General features: G+C 38.1%; 1 protein-coding gene across 18 annotated transcripts in view; it reads right to left on the bottom strand.

Moving 5' to 3' along the window:
• LOC135101587 (tyrosine-protein phosphatase non-receptor type 9-like) overlaps positions 1–22,491 on the bottom strand; it is a 251,169-nt gene that overhangs the window by 86,005 nt on the left and 142,673 nt on the right. For all 18 annotated transcript variants that reach the window (XR_010269342.1, XR_010269341.1, XM_064005749.1 and 15 more), the window contains 2 exons: positions 7,019–7,249; positions 5,806–5,940 (listed from right to left, as the gene is read on the bottom strand). Coding sequence is in view for 16 of the 18 variants with exons in the window: in XM_064005749.1 (XP_063861819.1) it covers positions 5,806–5,940; positions 7,019–7,249 (366 nt within the window). In the remaining 2 variants the exon portion in view is untranslated. The remainder of the gene's footprint in view (positions 1–5,805; positions 5,941–7,018; positions 7,250–22,491) is intronic.

The raw sequence follows: 22,491 nt of genomic DNA, 5'->3' as shown, positions 1-22,491 counted from the left end.
AGAGAGAGAGAGAGAGAGAGAGAGAGAGAGAGAGAGAGAGAGAGAGAGAGAGAGAGAGAGAGAGAGAGAGAGAGAGAGAGAGAGAGAGAGAGAGAGAGAGAGAGAGGGATGAGTAAGTATGTTTAAGCTCTGAATATGAAGTGAAGAGTTTCATCTAACATTTGAAGCCCTCTCATACATATTCAGATTCTTATTAGATCCCAATATTTTACATTTAAAAACTTTAATATTTGCTAGGACCTACCAACACTGGTCCTTAGACCAATCCTGCTCTGAGATGTAAACAAATATGGTGTAGGCAGTGACACTGTCAGAGCCCAAAAGGGTAATAAAGTTTGTACATTTTTTTTTTTTATCATTCTACATGTAATTCTAGTTGTAATCTTTTAGTACATTTTCAAAGCATAAGGATGTGTGAAAACAGATTTACCTTATTCTCTAGAATGTATTTTTATTTGAAATATTTGGTACATTTCTAAAACAAAAAAGTGTAAAAAAATTTGTTCTATTCATCATGAAATTTAGTATGATTGTAGTTTTTATTCAAATTCAGATCTGTGAAAATAAATTTGTTCTATTCATGTCATACCTCAAGGAATAATGGCATCATACTAAGGAATGCAGAGAATCTTGCACACATCACCTGGTTTGGTGTGTAGCCATGAGTTTTTGGTACATGCAATGTAAGCATTGTCACTTAATTCCTTCCTGACTGGTGTTATTTTATGTAAATTACCATTAAGTTTGACCTGTTATACATTGTTACCTTGCAAAAAAAAAGAGTTGTTTTTGTAGTGTAGAAGTGAACATCACTTTGTTTACATGTGAGAAGATATTTGGGGTTTGATTTAAGGGCCACTGATGGCACTCCATAGTCTTCAATGTCACTTGACAGGCACTCTGGGACAGGACATTGCCACAGGCTTACCACTAGCCACTGCCCCAAAGCTGAACCTTATAAGACACAGGCTCATTTTCTGAAACTTTTTTTTTTTTTTTTAAAGGCATGTCTTATAAGCCATCAAATATGGTAATTTCCAGGAGTTAGCAGCAGGTGAGCGTTCATGAACCTTGTGTGCCACGTGACTTCTGAACTCATCCAAAGGTATAGTTTTACTTGGATTGCATGCAAAGGAATTTAGAAGAAGAATGTTGAGGTTTTCAAAAGGGAAAGTAAATATTTAATTCTTAAGCTCCCTATGGGCAATATATAAATTTCTATTGACTGCCTTAAACCAACCTATTCATTTAAGACTAAAGTGCCAGTCAATGATACAGTTAGACGTAAAACTTCCAGTCTGGAAAATGTCTTGTATCTGATTCTTCTTCTATCACTATTCATTCACTCCTAGATTTTAATCTTTTCAGACTTCTGGAAAGAGTATAAAAAAAAGCAGATTGTCACTATCTTTGCAAAATTTCTCTTTGGTCCCAGCATTGATATACTCATAGTGTTTCTTTCTATCCATTATCAATTATTATTTTTATTATATGATACCCTTTTCTTTGAGGGAAAGTAATGTGGCACTATGTATTTTATTTAGATTTAGCTACCTTATAGTGAAGGATTTAATTTGCACATGGTGCATGTCTCTTGTTTGTGTGTATATAATGGTTGTTTAATGGTGGTGATTCAGACTGTCTAGCCAAAGTATATATCTGGTCTTTGTCTTTGTCAATAGCTCATGTCATTAATGGTAACTCATTACTACCAATGATTTTTTTATTAGATAATATTAGTATATTTTGAATATAATGAAGCATGCTGTACATAAACTCAATTCTGTGTATGTTAGTATGTAATGTCAAAATGTGTCTATTTTTACAGGTCCATTATATTTGTACTTTAACAAATACCCTGGTGATCACTTCATCATTCAAGTATTCTTGACTGTGTCTTGATAATAGTAGTCTCCACACCCTCAAGGTAAAATAAAATTTTAAATAAACGAGAAATGTATAAACTGTAATATGGTGCAGAGAGAGAGAGAGAGAGAGAGAGAGAGAGAGAGAGAGAGAGAGAGAGAGAGAGAGAGAGAGAGAGAGAGAGAGAGAGAGAGAGAGAGAGAGAGAGAGAGAGAGAGAGAGAGAGAGAGAGAGAGAGAGAGAGAGAGATCCCCTCTTCTTCAATGACACTCAACTGTCCCCCTCTTTTACACTGAACATCCTTGGTCTGTCCTTTACTTATAATCTGAACTGGAAAATTCACATCTCATCTCTAGCTAAAAGAGCTTCTATGAAGTTAGGCGTTCTGAGACGTCTCTGCCAGTTTTTCTCACCCCCCCAGCTGCTAACTCTGTACAAGGGACTTATCCATCCATGTATAAAGTATGCTTCACATGTCTGGGGGGGTTCCACTCATACTGCTCTTCTAGACAGAGTGGAATCAAAAGCTTTTCGTCTCATCAACTCTCCTCTAACTGACTGTCTTCAGCCTCTCTCTCACTGCTGCAATGTTGCATATCTAGCTGTCTTCTACTGCTATTTTCATGCTAACTGCTCTTCTGATCTTGCTAACTGCATGCCTCCCCTCCTTCCACGGCCTTGCTGCACAAGACTTTCTTCTTTCTCTCACCCCTATTCTGTCCACCTCTCTAACGCAAGAGTTAACCAGTATTCTCAATCATTCATCCTTTTCTCTGGTAAACTCTGGAACTCCCTGCCTGCTTCTGTATTTTCACCCTCCTACGACTTGAATTCCTTCAAGAGGGAGGTTTCAAGACACTTATTCATCAATTTTTGACCACTGCTTTTACCCTTTTATGGGACTGGCATTTCAGTGGGCATTTTTTTTTTATTGGATTTTTGTTGCCCTTGGTCAGTGTCCTTCCTACATAAATAAAAGAAAAAAAAAAGATGGCAGGTCACTTTTGGCCAAAAAAAAAAAAAAAAAAAAAAAAAAAAAAAAAAAAAAAAAAAAAAAAAAAAAACAGCTGCTCATGGTGTCCACATTTGCACCACCCCAAATGGAGTACTACTGATGCCTGAGCAGAAGCTGCAGATCCTGGGAGTCATGTATGACAGCAAGCTGACATACCAGATCCCCATAAAATGGCTTGTCAGTGTAGCAGCAGGGAAGCTAGCCCATCTTTTAAGAATGTCTGGACAGCAGGGGCTCCAATACAGTCGAGATCCACTCATTTCTCGAGTTCTCCTGCCTCGTTTGAGTTAAAGCAGCACCCTCACATATTGCTGCTCTAGATAAGATTAATTTTAGGACAGAATGGTTGATAGAGGACAGCCTTTATTAGTAGCAGGCTAGCCTACACAGCCTACCTGCAACACCAAAGGGACATGGCAAGCCTCACCACCCTCTACAAGGTGTAGATGCAACAGACATCCCACCTGCAGAACTATGGCAGTCACCATGCTGCACTAAGGTGCTCACTAATGCTGTCTCCATGCTATCCTTGGCCCTTGCTAATCCACAATTCCACTCCTCCACCACTAACGACAATTCGTGCAAAAAATATGTACATTAGTACAACCAATTTCTGGCCTCAGACAAATGCCAAAACTACCTTAGTGTTGCAGTGCACGGAGGAAAGAAATTCAAGGTCTTAGTGAATCAGTTGTTCAATGAAATACATGACAGTGTACATAATAAAGGGTTGGCTTTGTGAATGACCTGACATGCTGACAGAGGTTTGGCCTCATGAATGACACTGACACTAGTAAGATAATTATTCTTTAAGCTATTATTAATCTATAAATTAAGCAGTTTAGTGGATTTTAGGATAGGGTATCCACAATACTTCCTTTTATCTGTGAAATATCCCAACATGTATAAAATTGTAAGTTATGTGTTGAGAGAGAGAGAGAGAGAGAGAGAGAGAGAGAGAGAGAGAGAGAGAGAGAGAGAGAGAGAGAGAGAGAGAGAGAGAGAGAGAGAGAGAGAGAGAGAGAGAGAGAGAGAGAGAGAGAGAGAGAGAGAGAGAGGATTCAGAGGCAGCTCCAGACATTGACAGCTTTTATGAATATCAATGACAACAACTGATATGTGATATGGGACAAAAACTACATAGACATAACTGAGGCACAATGGAAATATCACCCAATCAAAGCCATTACTATCAATATATCCCTTTATTAGCAAAGGGCATGTGTATTGTAATACAGGTATATGATCTTTTATCTGGAACTCTTGGGACCTAACACTTTCTGAATTCCACAATTTTCCAACTTTTGGAACATATCTTTCTTTTCTACAGCTGCCTTACATATTTTCCCCTTAGCAATTTGCATAAGTATATGTGTTATTCATTATTTGTACTTGATTCATCATCTGCTGCCTGTATTGTAATTTAAAAGTTACCACAAATTTCATCCATAATTTAATTCTTACAAACAATGACATGCACACAAAAATGTGTTGTTATTCTCTAATGAACATTGGGGAGGCATAGCCTTTTCAACAGCATCCATACCATCACTTATTCCTCTGTACCACAAATGAAGGAATATTAAATGATAGAATATAATAACATCAACACACATTTACTGAATAACTTAAACAGGACAGTAAATAAGAACTGCTAATGGATAATCATGAGACATGTAGACATCAGTCAAGCACTGCCCCTCACACCTACACACAAGCAGCCTAGTGAGTGTGACAATCTTTCTTGAGTATCATCATGACCAGCTGCTATGTATCAAGTGTTTTTGAAATCTGAAGCTTATTACCTCAATATGCCACAAATTTGTATGCAAAAACCACCCAAAAAACTGCCAAACTGCAAGTATAATTTTTCCCTGCCAATTCTCAGCTGGGTGGGTAAACCACAGACTTGGCAACTCTGGTGGGGACTGGCTGTAGCATGGTGTTGGGTGGTGGTGTGGGCAGCACTGCGCCAGAGACAGGTGGCAAATAATTATATGAATAAAAAAATTTTTAAGTGCAGTAGCAGTATTGGTGCAAGTTTTCAAATACAAAGAGGAAAATATGCAGACCAATAAAGTCTGATATATATATATATATATATATATATATATATATATATATATATATATATATATATATATATATATATATATATATATATATATATATATATATATATATATATATAAACTTTTTATTACCATAACTGACTTCTGGATTTCAGAGTATTCTTATTTTTAGAAATCTTTAGAAGTTAATGTACCTGTAGTGCCTAAATATTCATTCTTATGTACTTTTTGTTTAATCCCAACATTAGTAAACTGAAAGGACAATAAACATTAAGCTAAATAAATAGGTGCACTACTTGTTAGGTGAATCTCAATGTAAAAATGGAATGCATGACATCTGATAGCTTACTAATACTGAAATACAGCAAGTGGTGATCATTCTGTAATATTACAGTATAATTATCACCATCTGTGATGATGATAATTACATATTTCATGGCACCCCAGCAAAACTTCTTATCTTACCTCCCAGTCTGCCTTCTTTCTATCTTTCACCATCCCTAGGGTATTTTTCTGTTATTCTAACTGATCATTTGAAATCAGTTCAACACATGACATGTCTTATCCATATCTATTTTTTTTTTTTCTGCCAGATGTCTTCATATATGGTTTGTTCCCTAATCCATTATGCTCTCTTGTTATTTTTCAAGCTGACTAGCATCATTATCTACATTCCAAAGACAATGAGAATACAAAGTGTTTTAGAAATCTGTAGAGGACATTTCCCTAATATCAATAAAGACAACAAAGAGATCTGCTGCCTTGCTAACTAAGATCTTTATATCTGCAATGAAGACTGATTTCACTGAGGCCAATGAGTGCTCCATTACTAAACATGCAGCTTTCCTTTACCTCAGGCAAGGAGACAGTGTACACTCGGTCCCGAAGCTTCTCTCTCACAAACAACCGCAGCACCTTGAAGGGAGCACGGAACCAGAGTGGTGCTGTCACAATGAGCACCTTTTTGAGGCGTGCAGGATAGCCTCCCTAGGGGAAAGAAAAGCTAATATTTATTATCTCATGTACATCTATACAGAAAGAATGGCAGAATATCAGAAGCTTAAGACAGTATAAGAGGCATCCTACAGTAAAAGAGCCACTCATGCCGCCCTGGCCAAAACCAAGATAAATGTATATAGAACTCTACTGAGGTCTTAAACGTGAGTGGACGAGTGTCCTGTCAGTAAGGTTAATCTTTACAAAAAGAGAATAATTTTCTATGTCTAGTCAACCATCAATGCATGAGCGACATGATGCTGAGCAATATTCTTTGTTAGAAGGGCTGCCCATCCAGGATGAGTTGGTGTTATAATTTACAAAATTCGGAACTGGTTCCTTTTGTTTTGGCGTTTCTATTAAGACAGAAAGGACACTCCCAGCTTTTCAGCTGTGAATTAGTAACTGGATGAGAGGCCTTAAGCCATTGCCAAGTTTCTTCACCATTTTTCCACTTCATGGTATTGTTAACATTGTTTTTATGTTCAAATATTCATTAATTATCATTATTGTGTGCAGTATTCTGGGAAAAATTGCACTCAAATTTTGGTGAACTTCTAAAACACAATTTGATATGCAAAAATTAGATTGTGAATATCATGATCTCAAACATTTTTTGAGTCTATCATGATTTTGATTATCTACAGGTCATTTGGAGACTGAGTTAATTGTCACAGCATACATAATAAGAAAGTTATGGTTGGCAAAAGTTCACCAAACTTTGAACACATTTTTCTCACTTTATTTTTGTGAGTGGTCCTTCTAATGCAGAATGCCTCATGTAAAAATATAATGGAAGTTGTATATACAAAAAATATATATATAATAATGGTTTTATGTGCACAAGTTCCAGTGAAATACAGATATATGAAGAATATGAAAAGAATAAAAAAAAAATGAAGAAGGATTAGACCAAGCAATGAGGGTATATATGGACAGATTTAAATGGGAACTTCTCTGTTATCATTGCCCCTTTGGAGTTCTTGCAACAAGCATCGTAAACAGATAGACAGATGAATACATTTTAACATGGTAGTGTAATGCAATATACTTGAATTTAACAACATACCTTCAATAAAGTGAGAATCTTTTGTGATAACTGGTAATCAAAGTTTTGGTAAGCTGATTCAGTCATATCATATATAAAGACAAGGCCACATCTTTGTGTCTCTGTGGATTCCAAGGCGGCATCCAGCTGGTACACAACTCCCTGCAGAGTAGTCTGCTGTGTGGTGGCTCGGGGGTCATGCAGCCGTGCAGTGAACACGGCAATAGCGGCACCACTCTCGTCACGCACAGGCTGAGGAAAGAAAAAGCTTCATTGAGATATCAATCTTTGTAAAAAGGTTGTTATGTGTCTTGTGAAGGTGGCATTCCAGAGTGAGAGCCATTCTCTCCTTCATAGTAATTCTGGCCAACCACAGCCAAGTCTGATAATGACAGCCTATGATTGTCAAAAGCCATTGATCATAGCTTACTAATAGTCAGCTACTGGAATGCAGCTCATATGGTGACTCCTACACCAGCCTTGGGGTCCCCATCTGGGGAGGGGACCACAAATATCCCCAGGTCGGACTGCTCTTCTGATAATGACCCAAGTGTCTTGATACCACCCCTCAACTTTTTCTTCATTAACTTCTGCTGCAACATTCACAATCTTAGATCTAATTTTTAATCTGTAGAGCACCACCTCTCCTTTTCTAAACCTCATCTTTTTTTTCCTCACTGAAACACAGGTGTCTGAGGCAACTGACAGTATCCCTTTTTCTGTTCCCTCCTACTTTCTCTATCCTCATTTTCAATACAAAGCTGGATGTTGCATTTATGTGTGCAACAACTTAACCTGCTCTCATGCCCAATTAAAAAATTGAAGGGTAAGTGTCTTGAAACCTCCCTCTTGAAGGAATTCAAGTTATAGGAAGGTGGAAATACAGAAGCAGGCAGGAAGTTCCAGAGTTTACAAGAGAAAGGGGTGAATAACTGAGAATACTGGTTAACTCTTGCGTTAGAGAGGTGGACAGAATAGGGGTGAGAAAAAGAAGAAAGTCTTGTGCAGTGAGGCCACAGGAGGCATGCAGTTAGCAAGATCAGAAGAACAGTTAACATGAAAATAGTGGTAAAAGATAGCTACAGATACATTACAGCAATGAAAAAGTGGCTGAAGACAGTCAGTTAGAGGGGAGGAGCTGATGGGATGAAAAGCTTTTGATTCCACCCTGTTTAGAAAAGCGGTATGAGTGGAACCCCCCAGACATGTGAAGCATGCTCCATACATGGACGGATAAGGCCCTTGAACAGAGTTAGAAGTGGGGGGGGGAGACTGGTGGAGACATCTCAGAAAACCTAACTTCATAGAAGCTGTTTTAGCTAAAGATGAGATGTGAAGTTTCCAGTTTAGGTTATAAGAACAGGACAGACTGGGGATATTCAGTGTAGAAAAGGGGGACAGTTGAGTGTCAATGAAGAAACAGTGTGGTTAAGTTGCGCTTAGGTTAGGTTAGGTCTGGAAGGTTGTGTCGAGTTGATAGATGGAGGAATTGAGTTTTTGAGACATTGAACAATACCAAGTTTGCTCTGCCCCAATCAGAAATTTTAGAGAGATCAGAAGTCAGGTGTTCTGTGGTTTCCCTGCATCTGCTGTGGTGTCTGGGGTAGGGAACTGTCTCATTATGAAGGGGCAGTGGTAAACCAGTGTAAGCTATCAAGCCTTGCTATGTATGTATGTAGACAGCAGTTCTATGCCTTAGCTCCTTGGGTATAGTGTGGTGGTCCATGAAACTATCCCTTTCCACTGGAGCTGATGGAGATAGAAGTGTGTGTGTGTGTGTGTGTGTGTGTGTGTGTGTGTGTGTGTGTGTGTGTGTGTGTGTGTGTGTGTGTGTGTGTGTGTGTGTGTGTGTGTGTGTGTGTGTGTGTGTGTGTGTGTGTGTGTGTGTGAGTAATGCTTTGTCTGGATCACCCTGTGTGGGTTTGCCAGCCTGATGTATATATAGATAGGTACACTAAATCACTTCATTAACTTTAGATACTTGTGGACACCATTAATGCTAGATATACAAAGGGGAAAGTTGTAGGGGATGAATGTAGTAGTTACAGGGAGATAATTTTGCTTAGTGTACCAGGAAGAGTCTTTGCAGAGAGATTGATGGAAGTGGCTGAGATGAAGTTCAGTGAGGAACAGGGAGCTTTCAGAAAAGGATTACATCATGCAGGTCAGAGTTAAACAATCAAAATAATAATAGAGGATTACTTAGGAAAGGATAAAAATTTATATGCAGCATTCAAGGACCTAGAGAGAGAGCATATGATAGTGTTGATAGAGAAGCTTTCTGAAATGTTCGTAAAATTTATGGGGTAGGATGGCAGTTGTTAGAAGGAATAAAGGTTTTATAAGGATACAAGTGCATATACAAGGGTGGAGAGAGAGCTTGGAGAGTATTTTGCAATAAGAATAGGGATAAGGCAAAGAGGTGTAATGTCTCTGTGGCTATTAAAATATATTAGTGAATAACTGCATGAGGGAGATGAAAGAATAAGTAGGAAAGGTTGATGCAAAGCTGTAGCAAAATGGAATGGGATGGGCTATAACGGCAAGTCTGTTTGCAGATCAGTCTTACTAGCAGAGAGTGAAACAGAACTTTAGAGAGTGGTGAATAATTTCCACAGGGCTTGTGTGAGATGGAAACTGAAGGAAAATGCTGGGAAAAGTAAATTGACAAGGTTTGAAAAAATTGTAGGTATGTGATCTTAGGGTACCTTATAGGATTAAATTACCAGCAATAGGAAAGTGAAGGGTTTTTACTGGAGGAGAGAGAATGGAGGAGGTGAGTGAGTTTTAAGTATCTGGGAACAGTGGAAGGTAAACATATGAGGTGTCTAGAGTCAGAAGGGCAAAGCCACCAATTTGGCTGTTATTTTCAGGTTTCAAGAGGATGGTAAAGGCAAATCCCTCCACTGTGTTCAGGTGTTCAGCCAGAATGATATCTGATCTCCTTACCCCTCTACCGAGAGACTATATTTGCATTTCTATTACCTAAAAAAATGTGGAATATGTACTCATGGTTCCCAGAGACAAAACACCAATGCTGCCAATGAATGAGAATGTGGTAAAGATGCACTCTTTCCACCCACCAAAGTCCAGTCATGTTTAAACCACCATATGTCTATTACCTTACCTTTTTTGTGGTTGATTTTCTTTCTGAAAAGTAATTACATTATGAACATGTACAACATACCTTATGTTGTACATGTACAGATGGCTCCATACTTGAAGAATCCTTCCTACCCTTATTTTTAGCTAAAATGACATGTTAACTCAAAGGATTTAAGTAGGTAAATATCATTGGCCAGAAATTGTGATATGTCAATTCAGTCACATCTTTCTCAACTCCACTCCATGTCCATCTCCCCATCCCTGCTCTCTCTTTGTTTCTACATTTTTCATATCTCTCTCTCTCTCTCTCTCTCTCTCTCTCTCTCTCTCTCTCTCTCTCTCTCTCTCTCTCTCTCTCTCTCTCTCTCTCTCTCTTATATATATATATATATATATATATATATATATATATATATATATATATATATATATATATATATATATATATATATATATATATTTGGGAAGTAGGCCATTCAAAATGTAAGTTTTGTTGAAGTCAACAGTGGTAACAGCATTGCTGAGCTTGTATGAAGTCCTTTCAATATTTCTGATGAGCTGATATTGGTCGTCAGAGGCCAATCAGAGCGCAGTAGCTGTGGCGAGTGTCACCCAATGGCGAGGCAGTGTTCTTCTTATGCAATGGAAGTCTAATCTTGGGAAGGAGTTGAATGTTGATACTAGGCTTGTAGGTGTGAATGAAAACTGCTTCTGACATCCTTAAATGCTGTGTCTGGTTCTCTGTGCAGGGGAACAGTGCTGCCAACAAGATGTTGTCTTGTAAGGGGGATGCCGTGACTTGTACAAGTATGCTGGCAGATCACTCCATCTTGTAGGTGTACTGTGAGCCTTCTTGGTAGTGTGGTCGTGGTCAAGCCTATGTACAAGTACTTTGGGTTGAGGTGACTGCTGTCGCCAAGGTTGCAGGTGTACTGGTACATGAGGTTTATTTCTTGAAGGGAGTAGGTCAGTGGGGGCAAGAATTTTTAGCTATCAGGATAGAGGTTTGTTGGGTCTTGTAGTAAATGGCAAGCTTAAGCTTTGCTTCTGGGTTGATGGTCTTAATGTTGTTGGTGATAATCTTCCTGAGGGCTTTCTCATCGTCTTTGTAAGCAGATGGCATATAGTTCTTGTAAAACAGGGGACTGGTGTTGTCAGAGTCTTGCTGTGCACTAGGTGATGACATGAAGGCATCCATGCAGTGTATAATGACTTTGTCTACCTCTTTACTCATATAGCCATTGTTAACTCTAACTTGTGAGACTGCAGAGCTTGGCATTGGTGGCAGTCCATGTAGAACAGTGAGTGAGGGCACGTTTGACACACAGGAAAAGAGCTATGCTTATGCTGTCCCATCTCCATATCTATCTTTATCTTTGTCTTAAATTCATTTATTGTATTTGCATCAATGACTTCTCTGTCCAAATCATTCCAGACCTCAACAGTTCTATGCAGGAAGTTATTTTTCTTCTCATCTCTTCTACAAGCATCCTTTTTCAGTTTTCTCCTGTCCCCTCCAGACTCTTCTATCCCACATCACCAAGTCCTTCTTATCCAACTTCTCCATTCCAGTCATCATTCTGTACAGTGTGATAAAATCACCTGTCTCTCTTCTCTGTTCCAGTGTTATAAGACCCAATTTTGACAGTCTTTCTTTGTACAGTAGTTCCCTCAAACTTGGAAGTAACTGTGTTTCTGCTCTTTGTATCCCTTCTAATTTATAGATTTCTAGGTGCTAGGTGACCATACCACAGCTGCATACTCCAATCTTGGGTGTATCATGGTCACAATAATTTTTTTTATTTTTCTTTATCCAGATATGTAAATGCTGTCCTTATGTTTCTCTGAAGGTTATATTTTTCACCTGCAATCTTATTTATGTGATTCTCTGGTGACAGCTTATCAGTAATTATTACACCAAGGTCTGTTTCTCCTGTTCTTTTGCTGATTCTCTCCTTCCCCAATAAATAATCTCTCGTCTGTCTCTAGCTACTCTTGCCAAATTCTATCACAGTGCATTTCTTTGCATTGAATTCCATCTGCCACTCTTGGCTCCACTCCCAGACCTTGTTTAGATCCTGTTAAAATGCCATGCAATCTCCCTCTTTTTGTATTTTTCTCAATAACTTTGTATCATCGGCAAATAAGCTAATGTAGCTGGTCATTTCCCTCTGGCATATCATTAATGTACACAGCAAACATTACCGGTATGGACACAGAACCCTGCAAAACCCCATTTAAAACTTTCTCCCTGGCTGACCTTTGATCTTTAATTACTGCTCTCATCTCTCTACCTTCCAAGAAGTTCTCCATCCACTTTAGCAGCCCTTCTTACAATCCTCCAAAAATTTTCAATTTCCATATCAACCTCCTATGCAGTACTTTGTCAATAGCTTTTTTGAAGTCTAAATAAATACATTCTGCACAACCATCTCTCTCTTGCACAATGTCTATAACTCATGAGTAGAAACTCAACAGATTTGTAGTATGTGATCTTCCTCTTCGAAAACCAAATCGTCTGTTTGTCAACATGTTGTTTTCTATGAAATACTTGATCCATTTGTCTTTTATAACTCTTTTGCATATCTTAGCCACCACCCTTGTTAATGACACTGGTTTGTAGTTTGAAGGGATATTCTTATTTCCTCCCTTGAAAATCGGAACTATATCCACTCTTTTCCGGTCCATTGGAACCCTTCCAATGAATGTACTGACTGTGTGGATCTTTTCAGCCAACTCTTGACTACATTCCTTTAAAATCCAACTTGATACTCTGTCTGTACCTGTTGCCTTCCTTATTTCTTGGTCCTCCATTATCTTCTTCACCTCTTGCAACATAGCATTTAATTCACTCAACCCTGCGTCAATCATCTCTACATCCTACTGCTCCTGAAAAAAACTTTCTTGTAAGAACCTTCTGGAAACAGTTATTCATCACTTCAGCTATCCTTCCTGCCTCTTCATATACCACTCCATCAACTTGTAATTTATTTATTCCAACTTTGTTCTTTAGCTTCCCATTCACACATCAGTAAAATAATTTTGGTTGGTCTTTGCATTTGTTTACGATGTTCTTTTCATAATTCCTTTTCTCCTCCCCGCGTATTAGTACATATTTATTCATCTCTTCCACGTATTTCTTCCACTGGTCACTTCATCTATTCCATGCTCTTTCTCTTTCCATCCTCACATCTATTAAACTAGTCATTTACCCTAAATCCTATTGCAGATGTTTTTGGAACATACCTCTATATTCCTTCATTATATATCTCAAGCAAACTGTTCCACTTTTCTTCCACTCCCTTTACTTCATCAAATTTACTCCAGTGTGTGTATTTACCTGGTTGTGTTTACGTAGTTGTAATTTACAGAGCCTGAGCTATGCTTGTGTGGTCCCATCTCCATATCTACACTTATCCAGTTTTCCTTAAGGTCGTGCACACTCATTGCCAATACTAGATCCTCAGCTTGTTCCACACTTTATATATTTCTTTCTCGGAAATTATATTTCTTTATGTTACTCAAGCATCTTCCTTTTTTAGTTTTTTTTTTTTTTTGTGTCCATGTGTAACTGGTATTTTCTACTTCTCTTAGCAGAGGTTTCTCATAATCTACTTCTTCCATTCTATTCCACAATTCATAAATTAGTATTAAATATCCCCTTTCTCTTCTTTGTTCCAATGTTGGCAGATTCATTTCCTTTAACTTTTCTTTTTTAATTCTTCTAGTTCTGGAACCATCTTCATTGTTATCCTTTATATCCTTTCTAGTTTTTTTTCACATGTTGCTTCTTGTGGGGGAGGACACATTAATTCAGCATATTCCAACTCTGGTCTAATCATGGTGGTAATTATCTTTCTCATCATTTCTTTATTCATGTAGTGGAATGCCGTTCCAATATTTCTCACCATTCTATATGTATCTCTGACTATCCTTTCTACATGCTTCTCCAATTGTTGACTATCCTGTATCATCACTCCCAGATCTTTCTCCTTGTATTTTTATTATTTCTTTATTTCCCATCTTAAATGTCCATTTTGGTCTTTTTTTACTTTTCACATTTCCATTACATGACATTTTTTTCACATCAAATTCCATCTACCATTTCTTACTCCAGTCCCAGATTTTATTCAAATCCTCTTGTAGAATTCCAGTCTTTGTTGTTTTTTATATGTCAGTAATTTTGTATCATCTGCAAACAAACTCATGTAACTATTTACTTCTTTGTGCATATCATTTATGTTGATCAGGAAAAGTATTGGTGCCAGCACTGATCCTTGTGACACTCCACTTTATACTTTTCTCCATTTCAATTTTATGTCTTTTACCATCATTCTCATTTCTCTTCCCCCGAAGTAACTTTCCATTTTTTTTTTTCATTTAATCCTCCCATATTTTCTAGCTTCCATAATAGCCTGTTGTGAGGAACTTTGTCAAAAGTTTTTTTCAGATCTAAATATTCCATCCATCCCTCTCCTGTGTTATATCAGTCACTCGACTTAAAATTTATCAAACTGGTTACACGTGATCACTTTTGTCTAAAGCCATACTGTTTTCTGCTATTATATCATGTTTTTCTAGAAATTTTGTCCACTGCTTCTTTATCACTTTTTCACAGGTTTTACATACTATGCAAGTCATTGATATTGACCTATAGTTTTGTGGTTCTTCTTTCTTTCCACTTTTACAAATTGGCACTATGTCTGCTCTCTTTCATTCCTTAGGCACTCTTCCAGCTGATACTGAGCACTGAATCATGTCATATATTGGTTCTATGAACTGTTACCTGCACTCTTTTAAAATGAAACCTGATACTCCATCTGGTCCTGTTGCTTTTCTCTCTTCCAGTTCCTCCATCATTTTATAAACTTTAATTACTATAATTTCCCACATTTGCTTTTCTGTCTTCTTGACTTGTGGTTCTTTAAATTCTGATTCTTCTGTGAAAACTTGTTGAAATTTTTTGTTTAGCAATTCACTTGCGTCTTTTGGGGTCATCATATGTTTCATATCCATCCTTAAACCTTTCTATTTTTTCTTTTAGTGTAATTTTTTCAATAATAAATCTATAGAACAGTTTTGATTTGTCCTTGCACTTTTCAACCATATCGTTTTTATATCCTTTCTCTTCCTCTCTCCTTATTTTTACATATTCATTTCTTCTTTTTCTTCGATTTCAATTCCTTTCCATTTTTACCTATGCTTTGTCTTTATTTTCATTGCACTTGTACATCTTGCATTGAACCACACCTGCTTTCCTCTTTCTTTAGGTTTGTATAATGGGGCATATTTATTCATTCTTGCCTCTTATATTTAAAAGAATATGTCATACTTATCTTGCACATCATTTTCTCTTTTCAGCTTTTCCCAGTTCATTTCTTCATAAAATTTCTTAAGATCATCTATATTTGCTTTTCCATAGTTTCTCCTATTTTCTTTGTATTATTCATCCTCTTCATTGACATCATTATCACTTTATTTCTACCATTACATGCTCACTTTTTCCCATGGGACATGCATATCTTAATTCTTTAGTTGGCTCCATTCCCTTTGTTAGTATTAGGTCTAGTCTTGCTGGTTTATCACCTCCCCCTAAATCTTGTATTTTAGTCACCCACTGCATCACTCACATTCTTCACTTCCCTTGCATTCTTCTCTTGCTGCATTGTAGGGAGATAAATTGGGAGACATTGACAACTACTGGAAGTGAGAGCTCAAGGAGTAATAGACTACTGAACTGGGCAGTAGAAAACTTGATGACTCATTGGGTTGATTGTGATACCAGATTTAGTGCAAGAGATAAACCATCAAGTCTTGATTTAGTATTTACCAAGGACATGGAAATTATTGAAACTATACACTATGATAGCCCTCTAGGTAAAAGTTATCATGTGCTGATGGAATTTAATTTGAAAAATGAAAATGTAATCATTGATGAAAATTATAAAGTATGAAGATTTAAATATAGTAAAGCTGACTTTGAAAAATTAAGGAAGTACTTTGTTGCCATGGACTGAAAAGACTTTGAAGATGCAAAAGAAAAACGGGATGAATTTATAAGGATATATAATTCTGCTGTGGAGAAATTTGTACCTAAATGAGGAGCAGGATGTAGAAAGGTTAAAGAATGGCTCAATACAAAATGCAAAGAGGCTAGAAATTGTAAATCAAATGCTTGGAATAGATGGAAGAAGAGGAAAACTGAGAGCAGATGGGAGGAATATACTGATCCTAGAAACAAGTACACTGAGATAATAAGAATGGAGAGAAGAAACTATGAAACAGATATAATAGATAAGTGTATAAATGAACCCAAACTATTCTTTAGACATATTAATGGGAAAATGAAGAAGAAGAAAGATGTATCAAGACTGAAAGTTGAAGGAAAAATCTTTGAAGATGCACAAGACAATGTGGAGGTTATGAACAATAGTTTCAGATCAGTATTTACTGTGGAAGGGGAGTTTGATGCTGGAAGGGATAAGTTGGTGAGGAATATACTAAGTACAGTCCCAGTCAGTTATAAAGAAATACTTAAAATGATGGAAAAACTTGAAGTAAATAAAGCAACTGGTCCAGATGGAGTATCAAGCTGGATATTGAAGGAAAGTAGAGAACAACTGGCTAATAAAATTCACAGTCTAGTGGTGACATCACTATCACAGGGAAGAGTACCAAAAGATTGGAAGAGAGCAAATATTACACCAATATACAAAGGAGGAAATAAGGAAAATCCACTAAATTATAGATCAGTGTCCTTGACTAGTGTTATAGGAAAATTATGTAGAACAATAAAGGAAAGATGGATTAACACTTGGAAAGAAATAAAGTTTTAGTAAATTATCAATTTTAATTTAGGAGGGGAAGATCATGCTCCATGAACTTATTGTCCTTTTATTCAAGGATAATTGATAACGTACAGTAGAGATGGATGGATGTCTACTTAGACATCCATCCATCTACTTATACTTGAAGAAAGCATTTGACAAAGTACCACACCGAAAATTGCTATGAAAGTACATAATATATCGGGCTCAACATGAGGGGTTAAAGGGAATTTGTAGAAATGAATTTAAGGTTATTTAGAAGTGTTAGATTTTAAAGTAACTGAAAGAGAGTGGGCAGGCAGTCATCATGACTTGGGCACATTCTCTCTCTCTCTCTCTCTCTCTCTCTCTCTCTCTCTCTCTCTCTCTCTCTCTCTCTCTCTCTCTCTGATTTATGAACGTTCAAATTATGATCTGCAGATCTGATTATAAGTCTTAGGAACAATCCTGAGCTACCTGAACCATAATGATCAGTCAAGATCACTACACAGCACTCCCACACAACTGTGTCATACTGAATGTGAGAACAAAACACACATAGTGCTAAGCTATATGGTATGGCTATGTGATATGAGTTACTGTGTGCCTCTTGTGATGCAAGTGGTATGTGGTGTGGCTGGGAGTGATAAGGGTTGTTGACTGACTGAGTGTGGTATGGGCTGTTGTATGGCTGGTATGTGTGGCATGACATGGCTTGGTGTTCATGGTGCGGCTGTGTGCTATGTATGGTGTGGTATGGTATGGTTGAATGCTGTGTGTGGCCAGGTGTGGAGGGTGAGATGTGGGTTGTGATGTGGCCAGATGTGATATTAGTTGTGGTGTAGCTGGCTGTAGTATGGCTTCATGTGGTGTGATTGAGTGTGATACAGTTTGTTGTATGATCAGTCGTGATGTGCTGTGATGAAAATGTGTGGCTGAAACCGGCTCAAGAGAAAACCTGAGTCACTTGTAACAATAAGAACAAGATCAAGATGTGGAGCACCTGAATGAGAAACTGGTTGAAGATGTGTAGAGTGTTAATGAGAACCAGATAGAGTTTGTGAGAATAGGCAGAGGAGGAAGTGGAGAGGTGTGTGAGAAGGCAAAAGAATGGTAATACAGCACTCTCAGGTGATATACTGTATGAGTTCTACAAGAATGTTGGTGAGGTAGTGATTGATGAAATTACTAAATTGTTCAACCAAGTGTGGGATGAATGATGAATGAGTCAGTTGCATAAGGGAGGAGTAAGAATGAGTTAAAGAATTACAAGTCAATTGCATTAGTGAACACAGTAGGTGAAGTTTTCAGTGCAGTGTTGAAAAAGAGATTATATAAATGGACTGAGAGAGCTGGAGTATTAGGTGAAGAATAATATGGATTCTGTGTGGACAGGAGAGATGAGGATAATATGTTTGTGGTCAATGAAATGATTGAAAGATAGAAGGATGGAAAATTGTACTTAGGTTTTCTAGATACTGACAAAACTTCTGATAAGCTGAACTGAAAAATGCTAGGTAAAAACTTGGATTGAGTGCTGATAGTTAACATAGTGTTATGTATATATGCAGAAACAAGAGTTAAATACAGACTAGGAGACATAGAAACAGACTGGGTGAGGAGTGAGAGAGGAGTTAGGCAAGGTTGTATATTGTCACCAACCCTTTTCAGCCTGTATACTGAGGAGTTAATAGCCAGAATGAGAAGAATGAATGCAGGAGTAAGTATGGAGAATAAGATTTGTGTGCTTTTTTTATGTAGATGATGTAGTGGTTATGAGTGAACTGGCAGATGAGCTCCAAAGTTTGCTGGATGTTGAAACTGGGTATGGAAGAGGTTTCAGAGTAAGGTTTAGCAATGAGAAAAACAAAGTAATGATTGTGAATAGGTCAGAGGATGAAAGTAATGCAGTATGGAGAATTGGAGAAAATGCGTTGAAATAGGCACAAGAGTACAAGTAATTAAGAATGTGGATGAATGGGTGTGAGAAAGCAGAGAATGAAAAGATAAGCATGGTAAACCAGTGGGTAGGGAGACTGTAAAGTGCAACAAGGATGAGAGCAAGTATGATATGCTGAGAGAAGTGTGAAAGAGAGTGGCTGTGCCAAGTATAATGTGTGGTATGGATATCACAACATGGAATGAAAGTGAAATTGATAAATTAGAAGTTGGGCAGAATAAGGGTTGGAAAAACCTGAGGTTTTTAAAACCCAACCAACTGCCTTTCTTTTTTTGGGGGGTTTATTTACTTTTTTATTTTTCATATGTATATGTAAATCAGTTTAAATATGCAATTAAAAAGTAATCTAGAGTGAAACAAAAGGTTTGAAGTATTTTTTCATGTAGGAGGGGCACCAGCCAAGAGCAACAAAAAATATAATAAAAAAGAAGGTCCACTGAGGTGCTTCTTGTCAAAAATTACATGATAAATGAGTTGAAATCTCTCTCCTGAAAGGGTTCAAGTCACAGAAAGAAGTAAAAGCTGAAGCAGGAAGTGAGTTCCAGAGTTTACCAGAGAAAGGAATGAATAATTGAGAATACTGGTTAACTCTTGCATTAGAGAGTTGGACAGAATAGGGGTGAGAGAAGGAAGAAAGCCTTGTGCAGTGAGGCTGCAGGAGGGAAGACATGCAAATAGCAAGATCAGAAGAGCAGTTGGCAAGAAAATAACAGCAGAAGATAGCAAGAGATGCAACACTGCAGGGATGAGAGAGGCTGAAGACAGCCGGTTAAAGGAGAGGAGTTGATAAGACGAAATGCTTTTCATTCAACCCTGTTTAAAAGAGCGGTATGAGTGGAAACCACCCCCCTCCCATACATGTGAAGCACATTCCATACATGGACAGATAAGGCCCCTATATAGAGTTAGCAGCTGGAGGATGAGAAAAACTGGTAAAGACAACTCAGAACACCTAACTTCAGAAAAGTGGTTTTAGCTAGAGAAGAGATGTGGAGTTCCTGGTTTAGATTAAAAGTAAAGGCCAGACAGAGGATGTTCAGTGTAGAAAAGTGGGACAGCTGAGTGTCAATGAAGAAGAGGGGATAATTGTCTGAAAGGTTGTGTTGAGTTGACAGATGGAGAAATTGAGTTTTTGAGGCATTGAACAATATAAAGTTTGCTCTGCCCCAATCAGAAATTTAAGAGAGCTCAGAAGTCAGGCATTCAGTGGCTTGCTTCCCTGCAAGAACTCTTTACTTCCTGAAGGGTTGGACATCTAAAAAAAAGACATGGAAAAGTGCAGGGTGGTATCATCAGTATAGGAGTTGATAGGACAAGAAGTTTGATTTAGATCATTAATGAATAATAGGAAGAGAGTGGATGACACGACAGAACCCTGAGGAACACCACTGATAATAGATTTAGAAGAAGAACAGCGACTGTCTAACACAGCAGCAATAGAGCAGTCAGAAAGGAAACTTGAGATGAGATTACAGAGAGAAGGATGTAAGCCATAGTTTTGAAATCAAAGCTTTGTGCCAGACTCTATTAAAAGCTCTTGATATCCCTAAGCTAACAGCAAAAGTTTCACCAAAATATCTAAAAGGATGACGAAGGCTCAGTATGTGAATCCAGAAGATCACCAGTAGAGCACTCACAACAGAACCCATACTGGTGATCAGATAGAAATTTGTGAAGTGATAGATGTTTAAGAATCTTCCTGTTGAAGATAGATTCAAAAACATTAGAGAGGCAGGAAACTAAAGCAATAGGAAGATAGTTTGAGGGATTAGAATGCTCACCCTTTTTAGGAACAGGCTGAATGTAGACAAACTTCCAGCAAGAAGGAAAGGTAGATGTTGATAGACAGAGTTGGAAGAGTCTGACTAGGCAAGGTGCAAGCACAGAGGCACAGTTTTGGAAAACAATGGAAGGGACCCCATCACATTTGTAAGGTTTCTGAGGGTTTAGGCCAGCGAGAGCATGGAAAACATCATTGCAAAGGATTTTCATAGGTAGCATGAAGTAGTCAGAGGATAGAGGAGAGGGAGAAACAAGTCCTGAATTATCCAAAGTAGAGATTTTAGCAAAGGTTTAAGTGAAGAATTCAGCTTTAGAAATAGATGAGATGGCAGAGGTACCATCAGGTTGAAATAAAGGAAGGAAAGATGAAGAAGCAAAGTTATTGGAGATGTTTTTTTGGGTAGGTGGCAGAAGGCATGAGGGGGAGTTAGATCCTGAAAGATTTTGACACTCTTTTAATGAAGAACACACACTTGTTTAGGTCATCTGATACAGGTTGGTCCAGATGGACAAATCCTGTGTTAATTTGTGCTTTAAAGGAAATGAACGAGTCAGACTTGACTACTTTTACATTTTTTATGTATACAGTAAAATCCCTCTTATCCGGCATCAACGGGACTGCCGACATGCCGGATACTTGAATATTGTTGGATACTTGAATAGAAGTGAAATTATGTCCACAATCACCACCCTACACTCACGCATCTTACCATAACAAAGATCAGCTGATCTTAATCAGCAGCTGATCTGATCAGCTGCTTAAGTGCAAGCACAACACGCTTCCTCTTTTCTACAACTTTAGGCATGATGAAGGCGTCAGGCAATAAACAGTGCACACATAGGACCTGAGTCACTGAATAAACACAGTGCAGAGGGCCGCGGGTGGCGCGAAGCAGTGCGCTCTTGCAGCGAGGGGACAAAGTATGCCTCGTGCGGGAATTTTAATCGATTTTATGAGTACACCATTGATTTTTTATTGATTTTAAGGCTCGGGGAAAAATGTGCCAGATACTTGAAGCTGCCGGATACTCAAATGCCGGATGAGAGGGATTTTACTGTATGTACATATATAGACCTTAATTATCAATATAATATAGAACAAAATTTTGATAAGTAAAATATTTTTTGTTTTAACCCTTTCATTCTGATCATATATGAACGATTGCATCAGTGCATCCGTAGCAACGGCGATCGTTCCCATAATCAAGAATTTTCGTGCCTCAATTTTGAGCTCCAAGCATGGTTTCTCGAGTCAGATGGCACGTGGAAGTGTCTGGCATCTGTTTCCACCCGTAGTGTTGCCACTAGTTCTGTATATTTAGCGGTAACTAAGCTATTCTCCCATTCTGAGGGCGACACTTGGCAACCCCAGCGACCCGCTGTGTGGAAAGCACCCTGATAAGAGCCAAGGGACCTGATAAGAGCGAAGGACAGGGACAGCCTGATAATAGGGAAGGATCTCAGATCCTTCCCTATTATTGCGTGTGTGTGTGTGTGTGTGTGTGTGTGTGTGTGTGTGTGTGTGTGTGTGTGTGTGTGTGTGTGTGTGTGTGTGTGAGAGAGAGAGAGAGAGAGAGAGAGAGAGAGAGAGAGAGAGAGAGAGAGAGAGAGAGAGAGAGAGAGAGAGAGAGAGAGAGAGAGAGAGAGAGAGAGAGAGAGAGAGAGAGAGAATGTTATTTGCTTGAAACTTGATATATACTCTCTCTCTCATTGGAAATGTACAATTTCTCTTCCAAGATGAGAGAGAGAGAGAGAGAGAGAGAGAGAGAGAGAGAGAGAGAGAGAGAGAGAGAGAGAGAGAGAGAGAGAGAGAGAGAGAGAGAGAGAGAGAGAGAGAGAGA

Source organism: Scylla paramamosain, chromosome 1, assembly GCF_035594125.1.
Source record: "Scylla paramamosain isolate STU-SP2022 chromosome 1, ASM3559412v1, whole genome shotgun sequence".
Classification (NCBI taxonomy): domain Eukaryota; kingdom Metazoa; phylum Arthropoda; class Malacostraca; order Decapoda; family Portunidae; genus Scylla; species Scylla paramamosain.
This window is presented reverse-complemented; position numbering and strand designations above follow the sequence as displayed.